The following is a 15951-nucleotide window of genomic DNA, read 5'->3' as shown; positions in this document are numbered from 1 at the left end:
AGTCAGACTTAAGTGGAAGCTGAACGACGCCGTGTGTGTGCGTGAGTGAAGTGTGCATGAGTGAAGGTGGTGTGTTAAGTAAACGCAGCGTTTGGGATATGCCCAAACGGTGCATTTTGGTCTTATATAGCTGGGCATGTCCTTTTTTCCGTTAGTTACAACCTGTTTACTTTCCACGTGCTGTTTTTCCATTAGTTCTATTAGTAATGGTTTTACATCCATATGTAAGCCCGAAAATGGAGGAGAAGGGCATCAGAATATTTTACAAATAAAAAGTAGCTTTTTAGAGTCTTGTAAGGAGGTTGATTCTCCCTCGAAGAGGATCGTATCAATGCAACTTGTGGCTGAAACCTTTCATCAAACAGGTTATCAGCTTTCCCTTCATTCTTGTATTTCCATTGCTTGCTCCCTCCTTCCCATAACCACCTGTGCACAATAACCAGAACCATTGATCAGAAAGATAGCTAACAGTATCATTTTAAAAGATGAAAATCTTGAATTGAATAAGAAGAAAACTGATTTAGAAAATATTGTTGAAAACTTTACGAATGGAAAAAGAAATTTTGAAAAACTTCTTGGTAGTCAAAGATGTGTTTTTGATAAAGCAGGTTTGGGATATATGCCAAAACTAAAATACAAACCTTATAAAAATTTCTTTGATAATCATTCTATATCAAATATCAAGAATCAAAATTTTTTTTATAAAAATAATTTTGTCAAAAAAAGATATTATTATAATCATTCAAGTTCTTCATATATGTCACATGCTATTTGCAATTTCTGTAATAGAAATGGTCATAATTATCATACTTGTCATATTAGAAGAAATCATACAATGACTATTAGGGTCATATGGGTACCTAAAAATCTTGTTTCTTCTAATACTAATAAATAAAATACCCAAAGAACTTGGTTACCAAGAAAAATCATTTTAATTGTTTTTATAGGTATGCATGAAGTCATCCACAAGCAAAAACAAGTGGTTTTTAGATAGTGGATGTTCAAGACACATGACAGGAGACAAGACTAAGTTCTTTGATCTTAAATTTAAAGAAAAAGAACACGTGACATTTGGAGATAACTTGAAAGGAAAGATCGTAGGAATAGGTAAAATTGGTAATGAATCTTCTCTCATAATTGAAGATGTTCTACTTGTTGAAGGTCTAAAACATAATCTTTTGAGCATAAGTCAATTATGTGATAAAGGATTTACAGTTACTTTCAAAATGGATAAGTGCATTATTTTGAATTATCATGATTGTAATATTTGTTTTATTGCTTTTAGAAACAATAATGTTTATACAATCGATTTTGAAGAAATTATCTCACAAGATGCTATTTGATTTTCAGTTCAAAATGAAACTAGTTGGCTATGAAATAGAAGATTAGGTCATGCCAACATGAAACTTATTTCCAAACTTTCAAAAAATGATCTTGTGAGAGATTTACCAAAAATAAATTTTCTTAAAGATAAAATTTGTGATGCATGCCAATTTGGTAAACAAACAAAAACTTCTTTTAAAACTAAGAAACATATTTCCACTACTAGACCATTGCAACTGAGACACATGGATTTTTTTGGACCAAATAGAGTTGCAAGTCTAGGAGGAAAATATTATGCATTTGTTATTGTTGATGATTTCTCTAGATATACTTGGGTCATCTTTCTTGCTCATAAAGATGAGACACATAATACTTTTACCAAGTTATGCAAGAGAAGTTAAAATGAAAATGACTATACTATTTCAAGTATCCGAAGTAATAGGGAAAAAAAGTTTGTTAATAAAAATATTGAAACATTTTGTGATGAAAATGGTTTTGTGCATAATTTTTCTGCCCCTCGAACTCCTCAACAAAATGGGGTAATAGAGAGGAAAAATAGATCTCTTCAAGAGATGGCAAGAACAATGCTCAATGAGAACAACTTACCTAGTTATTTTTGGGCCGAAGCGGTAAGTACTGTATGTTATGTTATAAATAGAGTTATGCTAAGGTCGAAATTAGATAAAACCCCCTATGAGCTTTGGAATGAGAAAAAGCCCAACATTTGTTACTTTCATGTATTTGGATGCAAATGTTTTATTTTAAATGACAGAGATAATTTAGGCAAGTTTGATGCAAAATCTGATGAAAGTATCTTTCTCGGGTATTCTACTAATAGTAAAGCTTATAGAGTATTCAATAAAAAGACTTTGACTGTACAAGAATCTATGCATGTAGTATTTGATGAATCTAATTCTCCACTCTCCAAGAAATCTATTGATGAAGAAACAGGAAGTATAAATAACATGGAAAGTCTCAATCTCAACAAAGAAAAAACAATAGAGGAAGTTCAACATGGAGCCATCAGGAAAGATCATCAAAATTTAATACAAGATGCAACCAAACAGTGGAAATTTGTGAAAGATCATCCAGTGGAACAAATTTTGGGAGAACTTTCACGAGGTGTAAGTACTCGATCATCTCTTAGAAATATTTGCAATCATACTGTTTTTCTATCTCCAATTGAACCCAAAAATATTGATGACGCACTTCTTGATGAATCTTGGATTCTAGCTATACAAGAAGAGTTGAATCAATTTGAAAGAAATGATGTTTAGACACTTGTTCCTAGACCCAAAAATCATACTATTATTGGAACAAAATGGGTTTTTAGAAACAAGAAAAATGAGTCCGGAGTCATTACTAGAAATAACGCTCGACTTGTAGCCCAAGGTTTTAATCAAGAAGAAGAAATCGATTATGATGAGACATATGTACCAGTCGGAAGATTAGAAGCTATTCGAATGCTACTTGCATATGCTTGTTATAAAGATTTCAAACTTTTTCAAATGGATGTTAAAAGTACTTTCTTAAATGGTTTTATAAATGAAGAGGTATATGTTGAGCAAGTTCCAGGTTTTGAAAATCATTTTTCCCCAAATCATGTTTTCAAACTCACAAAAGCACTATATGGACTTAAACAAGCTCCTAGAGCTTGGTACGAGAGACTCAGTGGTTTTTTAATTGAAAATGGTTTTTCAAGAGGAAAAATCGACGCAACTCTTTTCATTAAATATGAAAATGATGATATTCTTTTGATTCAGATTTATGTTGATAATATAATATTCGGTGCTACTAATGAACATATGTGTCAAGTTTTTGCTAAAACTATGCAGGAAGAATTTGAGATGAGCATGATGGGAGAACTTACATTCTTTCTCGAATTGCAAATTAAGCAAGCAAAAAATGGGACATTCATCAATCAATCAAAATATATTAAGGAATTACTGAAAAAGTTTGGGATGGAAAATGCTAAGGAAATTGGAACACCAATGAGCCCATCAACTAAACTTGATAAAGATGAATCCGGTAAACCAGTTGACTCGAAGATATATCGAGGTATGATTGATAGCTTATTATATTTAACAGCCAGTAGACCAGATATTATGTTTAGTGTGTGCGTATGTGCACGCTTTCCATCATCTCCAAAAGAATCACATTTAATTACAGTTAAGCGCATTCTTAGATATCTTAGTGGTACAATGAACTTAGGGTTATGGTACCCTAAGCACACATCTTTCGATCTAATCAGCTACACAGATGCAGATTTTGCTGGCTATAAAATAGATCGAAAAAGCACTAGTGGAGCATGCCATTTTTTAGGTCATGCACTAGTTTCCTGGTTTAGTAAAAAACAAAATTCTGTTGCACTATCTACTGCTGAGGCAGAATATGTTGCTGCGGGTAGTTGTTGTGCTCAAATTCTCTACATGAAGCAACAACTTGAAGATTTTAAACTCATGTATAATCACATTCCAATCAAATGTGATAATACAAGTGCTATAAATCTTTCAAAGAACCCAATACAACATTCTAGAACTAAGCATATTGAAATAAGATATCATTTTCTTCGAGATCATGTGCAGAAAGGTGATATAGTACTAGAGTTCATAAATACACACGATCAATTAGCAGATATTTTCACAAAACCTTTATCAGAAGATAGATTATGTATGATCAGAAGAGAAATAGGTATGATGCATGCTATGAATATCTCTTAAAAGATAGACCAGAGTCAATAAAAATAGAGATAGATTTTTTAAATACTTTTACATAAACTTGAGATTCTTAGCCTCATGTTTGAGACGCTCATTCTCTTCATACAATATCATGTCATTCTTATCCATGGGAACCGGCAAGCGGAATGAAGAATCTAATAAAAATTTCAACTGTTTATTCTTCTGCCGAATGATTTCTTCCCTTGTGTGAGACTCTTGAACAATTCTTTGAAGTACAACAATTTGTTCTTTGAGCTTTTCAACTTCATGATTTTTGGCTTGTAGCCGCTGAGAAAAAGCAACAATAGAGGAAGAGTAGCGAGTCCCAAGACTCACCAAGTCATAAATAGCATCAGAATCTGACTTATTAGTCAGATTATTATTTTCTTGCTACAACATGACACTAATGGCAGTTGCAGAAAGGACAGGAGGTAGGGGTGAGCAAAATTCTGAACTATTTGATTCCAGCCGACTTCCGGTCCAATTCCGATTCCGACGGAATCGGAGGGTTCGGAAGTCGGAGTCGGAATCGGAGCAGTTCCGACTCCGTAACGGAAGTCGAAATCGGAATCGGTAAACCACAGGTTCCAATTTCCGAATTCCGATTTCGACTTTTAAAAAAAAAAAAAAAAAAAAAAAAAAAAAAAAAACCTGATGCAAAATGACGCCGTTTTGCATCAGGTTTTTGGCTACCTCCTAATTGGAACGGCATCATTCAATTTAAATGAGAACGATGCCATTTGAATCACGGCTAAATGGCCTCCCCGAGTGCCATAAGCCATTCTTGCCTTCTTCGGAGTTCGGATTCTTCCTCTGTTCCTGAGTTCCTTACTCGAAGTCTGACTAGTCGACCACACGGCTCACGCCTCACTGTCCTCAGCTGCTCAGAGTCTCAGACTCATCTCACCGACGACGCCACAGCTTAGAGGTTGCCGTTGCCGACTCACTGCAGTGCCAAGTTTATTGTTGCAAGTTGCTACTAACAGCCTAACATTACCCAATTGGTAAATTGAAATTTTACCGACTGTGTATTTACTCCAAATTTTTCTTTTGTATTTATTTATTAATTGAAAATTGGCCGTGAAATTGTGAATGCACTGTTTTGGACGTTGGCACTTGGCCGTGAATGTATTGAGGATGGTCTTTTTCACGCGTTGTGTGTTAGTTAGATGGACATTGAAGGCTGTGGCCTACGTGTTTGTGGAAATGTCACAAAGAGTTGACATGATCATATAATCGAGGTTTCCATTTAAGCTCTTCTCAAGTTTTCAACATTAATTAAAGCAATATGTTTTGTTAATTGGCAACATATACAGATCATTTTTAAATTGTTCGGACATTTCTTTGTTGGTCTTGTTTGACTGCAGCGTTGTTAATTAGCATAGGATTGGAGTAGAAGCCATACTGATCTTATTAATATTTACTTGGTGCATTGAAAGAGGTTTCGGAAACGTAGATAATCCAAGCATACTTACAAGAACTACTGCTTGAGTTGATAATTACTAGGATTTATGCACTGTGAAATTATCCAGCTTTCTAGACAAAGGTAATTATGGCTTTGGTGCTGGTTGGGAAGGAGATTCGCATGTTGCTGGAAGCTTATCATGGCCTTTCTAGATGATTCACATGTCTTTTGAGAATTTGATAGTATTTGTATCTCCAAAGCAAGTTCACCATGATAATGTCTCATTCTTGTCTTGTCTAGCTTGCCAAAGATTACCCACTTTTGTAGAACCACCTGGATTCTCAGCCTCCTAGAATGCCCCATTATCTTCTTTTCTAGTCATAATATGTAGGGCGGCATGCCATAGTAGCATCATGACGCTGACCACCATAAATGACTTCCATCCATTGTTTAGTCTTGAAATTGGACTTTGCTTGGTTGTTAAGGTTACATACTAGCATGTTTTCACTGTTTTATCTTCTCTTGCTTTCTCCCCTGCTTTTCTTTTTTATTTTAGGGACGAGTAAATCCAGTTTGGCTACTAAATAGCATGGTAGAAAAATGTCGCAAACAATCCTCTGTTTCTTTTCGGTCTTACTAAAGATTGTTTTTGCATGTGATTGGAGATTTTATCAGATTTATAAATCAAATTACAGATAGTAATTACTCATTAGTCCTCTTCTCTTCACTCTTATGATATATGGTCAACAGCTAAGAATTTTTTATCTGGATTCTAGAGTGTGAGTGAGATAAATACAAAAATTGAATTTTACAATATTTATTAAATATAATATTTAATATTACTCGAAAGATCTATGTGAACAATAATCAATGTTGAAGAACTTGGAGATTTCTTGAATTTTCTGCTCAAATTGCAGGCAATTTCGTAGGAGGCCCCCCATAATTAATATTTATTTTAAATTAATCATCATGTTTTCACAAACTCGATTATGTTTAACTACTCACTTGCATTGAATGTTTGTGCCCATATCAATATCAAATACAAAAGATATATTGGAAGCTGTGATAGAGAAAAAAAGAAATTACTTCAGGTCACTTCAATATATATATATATATATATATATATACAGGAATTTCAGAAGAAGCAAGAACTCATAACTTTATTGTTTTGAAATAAATGCTACTGTTGGGTTTTATTGATGATGTTTCAGAATATTTTGATAATGGAATCTTCTTATACTTGGCTTGTAGAATTGTTTATGTTAGTAGCATCCCTTAGCTTAGAGGAAATGGGTGTTATAATTTCTTTTTAAGTAGAGGGGTGTGTTATAACTTAACATATAGAAAGAAGAGAAAAGATCAATAATACAGTTAGAATCTAATACCATCATATTAAAAAAAAAAAAAAAAAAGTGTTGATAGACGACATAAAAATGAAAGAAATTGAGAAACTCATCAAAACTTGTATATAACTCTTTCATGAGCATCAATTTCAAGGAAGCTAACCTTTGCAAAAGTAGCAGCTAGATCATTTATACTTCCTAAGAGAGAAGTTGATGTTCACAGAGGTGAACAAGTCTTTTGTTTATTTAGTGGATTCATTTATACTTCCTGTGTATAGGGATTACATCTTTTCTCATCATTAATTATAATAATCAAAGAAAATAACATACGTAATTACTTCTAACATGAGACTGGCCAAATGAATTCATTATGCATGTCTATAGCTTATTGTTTTATTGTTTATTTTTTTTTTAATAAATACTTTAATTTTTGCAACTAAATGTGTCAGATTTCAAGCTATGGAGGAAGAACCATATGGGATCCCAGAACAAGATCAGGATGCCACAATTCCGTCCCCACCACCGAGATCCAGACCCACTTCCAGAGCACAAACTTCATGTGCAAGTAGTCGATTCCCACTCCCGATAAACATAGAAGATGAGGATACATTTAATGATGAGGAGGAGATGGGTATTGGGGATGAGCCGGATGTACCACCACCTTCATCCGCGAGGGCCAGACCACCACGTCCACGATCAAATAAAAAAATGTCATGGACGTGGGAACATTTCACAAAGGTTGACGGTGATCCCTCGGAACCGCACACAGCTTGCAACCATTGTGGCACAGAGGTTGCATGTCATTCAAAGAAACAAGGCACTGCTGGTTTAATATCACATCTAAATAGTTGCCAGAGGTATAAGATAGTGAAAGGATTGGCGGCTCGTGATCAGACAACGCTAAGTTATGAAACTTCTACTGCAACTGATGGTACGCAATTCAAGAAAATGGTCATCCCTCAATATAGTGAGAAGATGTTGAGAGATGCGCTTGCTGAGATGATCATAAAAGATGAGATGCCGTTTACTACAGTTGAGAAAAGTGGGTTCTGATCGTTTATCAAGCTTATTGAGCCACGATTCCCAATGCCGTCACGGTATACAGTAATGCGAGATTGTATGAAAAGGCATTTGAAAGAGAAGGCTGAGATGAGACAAATGTTTATGACGACCGGCCAGAGAGTCTCATTTACGACTGACACATGGACGTCTATACAGAATGTTTCATACATGTGTATTACAGCACACTACATAGACAGTTCATAGACTTAAAAAAATGGATTATTGGATTCAAAGAAACAAATGATCATAAGGGTGCATCAATTGGGGCAGCGATGGATGATTGCTTGAAAGATTGGGGAATACAGAAGGTTTTATGCATTACAGTTGACAATGCCAGTGCTAATGATACTGCAATTGAATGGTTCAAGCGGAATACGAGAGTGATGGCTGATGTCATCTGGGACCATGAGTTTATCCATATTCGTTGTTGTGCTCACATAATCAACCTGATTGTGACTGAAGGGTTAAAAGAGGTTGACGATTCCATTACAAAAGTCCGCAACATTGTGCGGTATGTGAGGGCTTCCCTGCAAAGGCTGAAAAAATTCAGGACAATAGAGGAACAACTTGGGATAAAACATTCTCGAACGCTGTGCTTGGACATTCCCACTCGATGGAACTCTACATACATGATGTTGGATGTGGCACAGAGGTACCAAAAAGTGTTTGAGCGGATGGAGGTGGAAGATGGGGGTCTGCGGTATGCTTTGCTGGAGCCTGCAAGAAATGGGCTCGGTCCGCCGGACACACATGATTGGACGAGTGTAGGATTCTTTGTCACATTTTTGCAGATTTTTTATGATATTACAATGAAAATATCTGGATTCGCATACACGACTGCAAACTTGTGGTTCAGTCAGATCTCGACACTACACCACCACTTGGAAGATGGTTGCGATGACCCTAGCGGACTGTTATCTGGTATGGCTCAGAGGATGTTGTCCAAATATAATAAATATTGGGGGCAAATTGAGAAGATAAATAGATTACTCTTTATAGCTATGATCCTTGACCCCCGAATCAAGTTGGCCGTGATAGAATATTAGGCAAATTCCGCCCTCGGGGCAATGAAGGCTGCATCGTTTATTACAGCGCTGAAAACTGATCTCGATGACTTGTACAACCACTACAAAAATAGTGGACAACCTTCATCTTCAGCGGGTACCTCACACGTGACTCTGACACCTCCCTCTAATGACTTTAGCCCGACTGACACATTGCCTCGACGCCGTAGGAATTACAACATCATGAATGAGTATCATCAGCTCGTTGCATCGAAGAATATTATAGGGTGTACTTCAGAGGTTGAACGGTATTTTATGGAAGAGGTCGAGGCACCTAGTCCTGCATTTGAGATATGCATTTGGTGGAAGGCTAATTCCATCAAGTATCCAATCCTTTCCCGTATTGCCCGAGATGTGCTAGCCATTCCTATTACGACGGCTGCATCTGAGTTGGCGTTTAGCACTGGAGGTCGAGTCTTGGATGCTTTCCGGAGTTCTTTGTCACCGTCAACCGTGGAGGCCCTCGTTTGCACACAGAACTGGATCAGTGATACACCCCTTGGACTAGATAGCATTGGCATTGATGATGAGAGCTATAGGCTTGAAGATGGTAACCTTATTTTACTTTTTCTTTTTATTATTGATTATTTTAATTGTTTTTATGATTTCATAAATTTATTTAATTTATATTTTTTTTAACATTTTACAGATGTAATTGTGAACCCCAGTATAGTTGCCGATGAATGATGAAGTATGGATAAAGATAAGTTGATATCAAAATTAAGGACGTCTTTATTGGTATTAATGGTAATTAAATTTTACTTTTATTATGTTCAATTTTCTGTATCAATATTTAGTTATATTTATTGATTGAATACTTTTTTATCTTAATTTCAGGTACTTCAAAGTTCAAATGATCAAGTACGATGCTGTAAAGTGCAAATGATGTTTTTTATTTTGGTTGAATCAAAATGTTTATTCTTATGGACTGTTTAATCAAACTTTGAAATAGGCTGTTATTCCTATTATTAATTATTTTTTCTTTTCAGCATCGTGCTGATAACGTGTTATGAAATCATGAAAATAGATAGAGAAATTCAAAGATGGATAGAGAGCTCAGAGAGGTTGAGAGAGAATGAGAGATGTTCTCTTATTGATCTGTATCACCTATAACATCAATATATCAATATATATATAGGGTTACAAAAAGAGACTATGCTTTTGACGACTAGCACTATGCGTTTGATGGCTAGTTAAATGTGGTCATACAATTCAAGATGGTTTATAACACTTCCCCTTTGGATGACCATATTTAAAGAATATGCCTCGTTAAAACCTTGCCAAGGAAAAACCCTGTGGGAAAAAAACCAATGGCGAAGGAAAAATAGTACAGTATTCATGTGTATCGTCGAGTGCTTTAGGATTGCCTCATTAAAACCTTGCAAAGGAAAACCCAGTGGGATAAAACCTTAGCGAAGGAAAAAGAGTACAATCAGCACAAGTCTTCAAGACATTACTTCCCCTGAAAAGTGCATGATAAAAGGTCTTCAAACCTCCGCATTCCAGTGCTCTACATAATCTTCTTAAATGTTACAGTTGGTAATGCTTTAGTGAATAAATCTACCAGATTTTTACTTGACCGTACCTTCTTGATATCAATTTCAACTTTCTTCTCATGAATTGCAATGATCTTCTTGTGTGTATTTGAAAGATAACTCGCATCTGCATATCCAACTAATTGTGGACATGAACCATGTTGATAAAATAATCACAACTGGATCTTTCTGCTCATCACTACTCTTCTGGCGTTGTACTCTTCTAGAGTTTTTGTAAATAACACAGTTAGTGGAGAATTCATCAACATTAAACCGCCAACCTCCTTTTTTAATAAAACCGGTGGCCAGCCTTTTTAGATTAGACAAGCACTGCGCATTTTCAACTCTTCTATAGGTGTCAGGCGCCGCAGAGCTATGAAGCTATATTTCGTCTATTTTCTCTTGCTTCACGAGAGATGCTGTATCATAATTTTCTCTATAAAAGAGATATTCAACTCATCTTTATTCGCATCTCATTTTCTTCATTTTTCTGTAATCATACTGCATTTTTACTCTGCAATCTCTTTCTGCATTCTTATCCTGCAATTTCTTTCTGCAATGGCTCAGTAATCTTCTCAGGGTCAATATATGAGGTACTCTGCACCTCGTTCATCAGCTGTTCCTGCTTCTACCACAGGTGCTATCATGCAATATAATGATCTGACTCATAGGTCAGATAATGAAGCTATCTATGAGCTTGTGAGTCTCGGTACCCGATACTCATCATCCATTGTCGCATTTTCTCAGCGACTGCAATCTAGAACTTGTGGAGTTGACAAACTCCACGAGAATATTGCTATCCTTCAGCGACTTCTTCTGGAGTCCAACATGAAGATAGGAGCAATAAAGCAAGAGAATAAGAATTTAAAATCCTTGCTTAAATCTTCTTTTCGATTGCCCACCCCTTTAGATAGGGATGCCATGCAGATTCTTGAAGAACAAGAGCGTTTGAAGAATGAGGCAAAGTGCCTTAAATTTCTGTAATTCTTTCTTCAAGATAATAAAATAATATTTCACAAATATTTATATTTGTGTTTCTATCTTTTGGTAGATGTTCTGCGTGCTCCCTTTTATTTCTTCTTTAATAATGCACACTTCATATCAAACCCATAACATGAATCTGAAATACTAATTGTATTTAAAAGATGGTATTTCATGACTAATAACATCATCCATCTTCCCCTTGAAGCCGCAAGGGTTTCAGATTTATATTTCAAATATGTGCAGTTTTCATGAGCTCTTCTGGAGCCTCAATGACATTTAAATCACTGCAATAATAGCTTGTTTCCATTTGCATTTGGATTGTTTTAGATCATATAAGGATCTTTGAAACTTGATAGAATACATATTTCCAGATGTATTCATATTAGAAACTTCAGACATTTTCTATCTTTCAGGAATTTTCATATATATATCATGATCCAATGATCTATATAAATATGCAGTTAATCATGCATATCCAAACTCTCGGTAACTTTCAAGCTAATAAAAATTTTAATATGATTTCAACCACTTTAAAAGCGTATCAATATTGTTTCTTCAAGAAACTAATTTGTGATTTCTATATCACATTTTCATATTAAAAGATTCAGGCTTTTTATATCATGTATATAAATATTCACTGATATTTAACAAAAATCACCTTTTTAGGTGTTTGGACTTCAGGTCTATATTTATCACATTTAACTAGTGATATCAATTCTTCAGGAATTGAGACATTGACTCGTGATTTATATATCACATTTTTATTTCCTTTCTATAAATACCCACTAACATTCAACAAGCATCACCTCTTTAGGTGTTTGGACTATAAGTCCCGATGCATCATATTTTACTAGTGAATCAATTCTCCAGGAATTGTTTCTTTCAAATTTGGCCAATATTTTACGTCATATTTTTCGACGATTCTTGATTCACTTTCATCATTACTTCTGGTAATGTCAATTGCCATCTCATATGGAAATACGTTGTTGACAACGATTTTATTTCTATCCATAATTTCTCCATTATTCATGAAATGTATCGAGATCTCGTTATTTTCAGGTACCTGTCCCTCTTCAAGGGAAGACATTTTCATGAAAAAAAACCTCTTCAGGAGATTTATACTCTTCAAGAGTTTATAGAGGAGAATTTTATACAGAAAATTTGGATGGACTTTATTGTTTGTTCTGTGGGTATGGCCTCTTCAGGAGCACCAAATTATTTGTGCCTTTCTCTTTTGAGATACTCTATCTTTTGTATCGATAAGTCTCACATGTCTTTAGACTGTTGAATTTCTTAATTGTCCTACAGGGACTTCAATCCTCGCTGGGATTTTAGCAGCTAGAATATGAGACATTTTTATCTTATTGTATCCAAAATTTAATTATCATCTGAACTTCTGGTTCACATATGATAATCAAGATAACGTCAAATAATTTCATTTTATTTGCTTCAAGCAAATTTTTCTTTCCACTTCTGGTGGTAAGACTTTATAGTAAAAGAATCTTCTGATTCTTTTATGGACGTCCATATGAAAATCATTCGACTTATCGTAATTCATTTTGGATGATCAAGATAACTATGAAAATATACAAATATTTTGAATCATATCACCTTTTGATGCATCATAATATTTGATTCAATAATTTGTATAATATCATCTCAAAGATAAAGCTTACAGCTTTTCCAATACGAGCTTCTGGCCCGAAAAGATATTCATTATCACATCCAATCTCTTAGTTTCTTTGAATGAAACGTATCATTCTTTTCACTTCAGGGAATAGAATGATATAAATTCATTATCATTCACTTCAGGGAATGATGTAGATCTAGTAAGACGTGACTAATGATTCTCATCAAAAGCTCATTATTTTGCTCAGACATTGAAAGACCATATATAAATTTAGAATATATTGTGAACGTTTACATTTCATATTGCTACTTCAGGAGCATACTCGATATTGCTACTTCAGGAGCACATTCGAGACGTTCATTCAAATATATATTCTTTCCACAATTTCAATTATGCAACTTCAGGTGCATAAATCATAATGAGCTTTTGGTACAAGTATCAATCATTTAAACTCTGAGATACTCACAAGCTATTATTGATTTAGGGCGATCCTTCAAGGATGCTTCATTTCCATGCTCAGATAAATCATATCATCAATAAATAAAACTTATATCTAAACAATATGAATAAAATTAATCACATTAAAATGTGAATTATAAAAATTTTAATTCATCATAGATGTAACTTGAGATGTAATCATTAATACTCACCTCAAGAATTATAAATAATATATTGAAAAACTTACTTGAAATAGAAGATTACTATCTTCAGTGTCATCAGGACCTTCGTGTATTGTAAAAATTAGTGTGATCGAAAAAGATCACAGTACATAACTCCTGTCTGAAAAACTAAAATTATTAATCAAACATGTCAAGTTAATCATAAAAAAATTTATCTCTATCTCTTATAAAGAGGAACCAGTCAACTATTATTACAATAATAGTAATAATCACTTACCAAACTCAAAACCTCATAATTCATATTTATCATCCGTAAACACCCACCAACCATTGATTAGTGCACCTTGAGGGCCCCACTTGCAGCCCACCCACCTACCTTTCATAGTTCTCACTCACCAAACGAAAAAAAAAAAAAAAACTTCTGCACATGCTCAGCGTGTAGAGCCAACCAATTTAGACTTATAGGTGTAGTTGTTGGTGGGCCGTAAATCTCTCCTATGTCTTGTGAGCCACTTTTAAAGACTTTGTTAAAAAGTCTTAAAGTCTTATCCCTACTAAGAAAAGGGGGCAAAATGGGTCTCAGTAGCCACAATGACTCAGGCAAGTCTGAACTGAAACGCACTCACAACACAACAAAAAGCCGTGATTTGAGGAAAGATATTAGGGAGGATTTGGACCATGTGCGAAATCTTCTTCAGCTTCTCCATGTTCCTGAAACCTGCAAAAGTAATAATCAGCACCTTATTCAAATGCTGCCGACAAGCCCTACGCCTTTTAACTTTTGTAAAGAAAACTAAAAAAAAACATCATTGTATAAGTTCCATCAATTTTGTTTTATTCATTTTTTTTTCTTTTGTTTTTTTTTTTTTCTCTTTCTTTGTTCAAATTTCTCCATTCTCTTCTTGCTTGGCTTTGCTGACCACCCAAGGGCATTCAAAAGATTGCCCCTATGCTGTACAAGGTCTCCCCCTTCAAAGAATGCATGCAAAGATGGATTCAGAGGTGACAAGCCTCTCAACTTCGTCCCCTGCCAGATCTCCTTCATTTACGCCCTCACTCAACAAATCTTTCCTGAATCCTCTCTCCAAATACAAAGAAATATCTCTCGGACACCTCTCCAAACGATATACCACCACCATGAACATCTTGAACAAGCTTGTTGGCTTCGGCTCCCTGAGGGTTACTCAATCCACTGCAAAGCTGCAGATCATCACCTCGATCAAGGATAAGGATTCAAAGTTTAGATTGGTTCTTGTTGAGAGCAGGATTCACAAGGCCACTCAGAAGTCGGCTCTAGCTACCGGAGGAGTGAAGAAACCACACAGGTTCAGGCCTGGGACGATGGCACTAAGGGAGATCAGGAGCTGATCCGGCAGCTGCCTTGCCCCAGGAGACACGATTGAGGTGCTCGGAGCTCGGCGACTTGCCTATTAGATAGATCTGGAGGCTCGCAAAATCGAGCTTGAGAATCTCGAGGCTCGCGGAAGATCTGAAAGACAAATCCACAGCCTTGGCCATTGTCCCCGCCGCCATGTAGGGCTAGTCCGGCGCCAACACCACTGACGCTAATCTACCCACTCCTGTATTAGAGACATGATCGGCGGCAAGCTTGGATCGTGTGGTATGAAGATGAAGGTTGAGCCGTATGGCTGGCCGTCGATCTCGCACATCAGGTGCTCAATTTCCTGGGCAAATGAACGGTGGATATCGAACTGACCAAGACCAACCGAGAGCCCCAAAGAAAAACTGGGAGTTTTCCGTCTCTGAGCAACTCGAGAACCAGGCGGCAACAGAAAATTTTTTCTTTTCAGTATCGTGCTGATAACGTGTTATGAAATCATGAAAATAGATAGAGAAATTCAAAGATGGATAGAGAGCTCAAAGAGGTTGAGAGAGAATGAGAGATGTTCACTTATTGATCTGTATCACCTATAACATCAATATATCAATATATATATAGGGTTACAAAAAGAGACTATGCTTTTGACGACTAGCACTATACGTTTGATGGCTAGTTAAATGTGGTCATACAATTCAAGATGGTTTATAACAATAATATATTTTTAATTAAAGGAGTATCATATTACCCACAAGATTGCATAACTAAAAATAGACTAAAAATACAAATTTATTATATGTTAAAAAAAAAAACAACAACAAAACAAAATAGTAATACATAAGTTGGTAAAAGATAATTAAACTGGCCTCTCCATGATAGTACTGTTTTAAGACTATCATACTCATAGATACAATTTTAAGATGTATAAA

The 15951-nt window shown here is 35.4% G+C and overlaps 2 protein-coding genes across 2 annotated transcripts; both read left to right on the top strand.

The window, feature by feature from the left end:
• The first annotated feature begins 7415 nt into the window (after positions 1-7415).
• Positions 7416-7841, top strand: LOC122310142. The gene has a single exon (XM_043124023.1). The coding sequence runs from the start codon at positions 7416-7418 to the stop codon at positions 7839-7841; it is 426 nt and encodes a 141-aa protein (XP_042979957.1).
• Positions 7842-14673: 6832 nt separating this feature from the next.
• Positions 14674-15051, top strand: LOC122310141. The gene has a single exon (XM_043124022.1). The coding sequence runs from the start codon at positions 14674-14676 to the stop codon at positions 15049-15051; it is 378 nt and encodes a 125-aa protein (XP_042979956.1).
• Positions 15052-15951: the final 900 nt, after the last annotated feature.

Source organism: Carya illinoinensis, chromosome 5 (genome assembly GCF_018687715.1).
Source record: "Carya illinoinensis cultivar Pawnee chromosome 5, C.illinoinensisPawnee_v1, whole genome shotgun sequence".
Lineage (NCBI taxonomy): Eukaryota > Viridiplantae > Streptophyta > Magnoliopsida > Fagales > Juglandaceae > Carya > Carya illinoinensis.
This window is presented reverse-complemented; position numbering and strand designations above follow the sequence as displayed.

What these genes read in the sequence shown, in the direction of transcription:
- LOC122310142 (XM_043124023.1), top strand. Translation starts at nt 7,416, where the DNA reads ATGGGTATTGGGGATGAGCCGGATGTACCACCACCTTCATCCGCGAGG.
- LOC122310141 (XM_043124022.1), top strand. Translation starts at nt 14,674, where the DNA reads ATGGATTCAGAGGTGACAAGCCTCTCAACTTCGTCCCCTGCCAGATCT.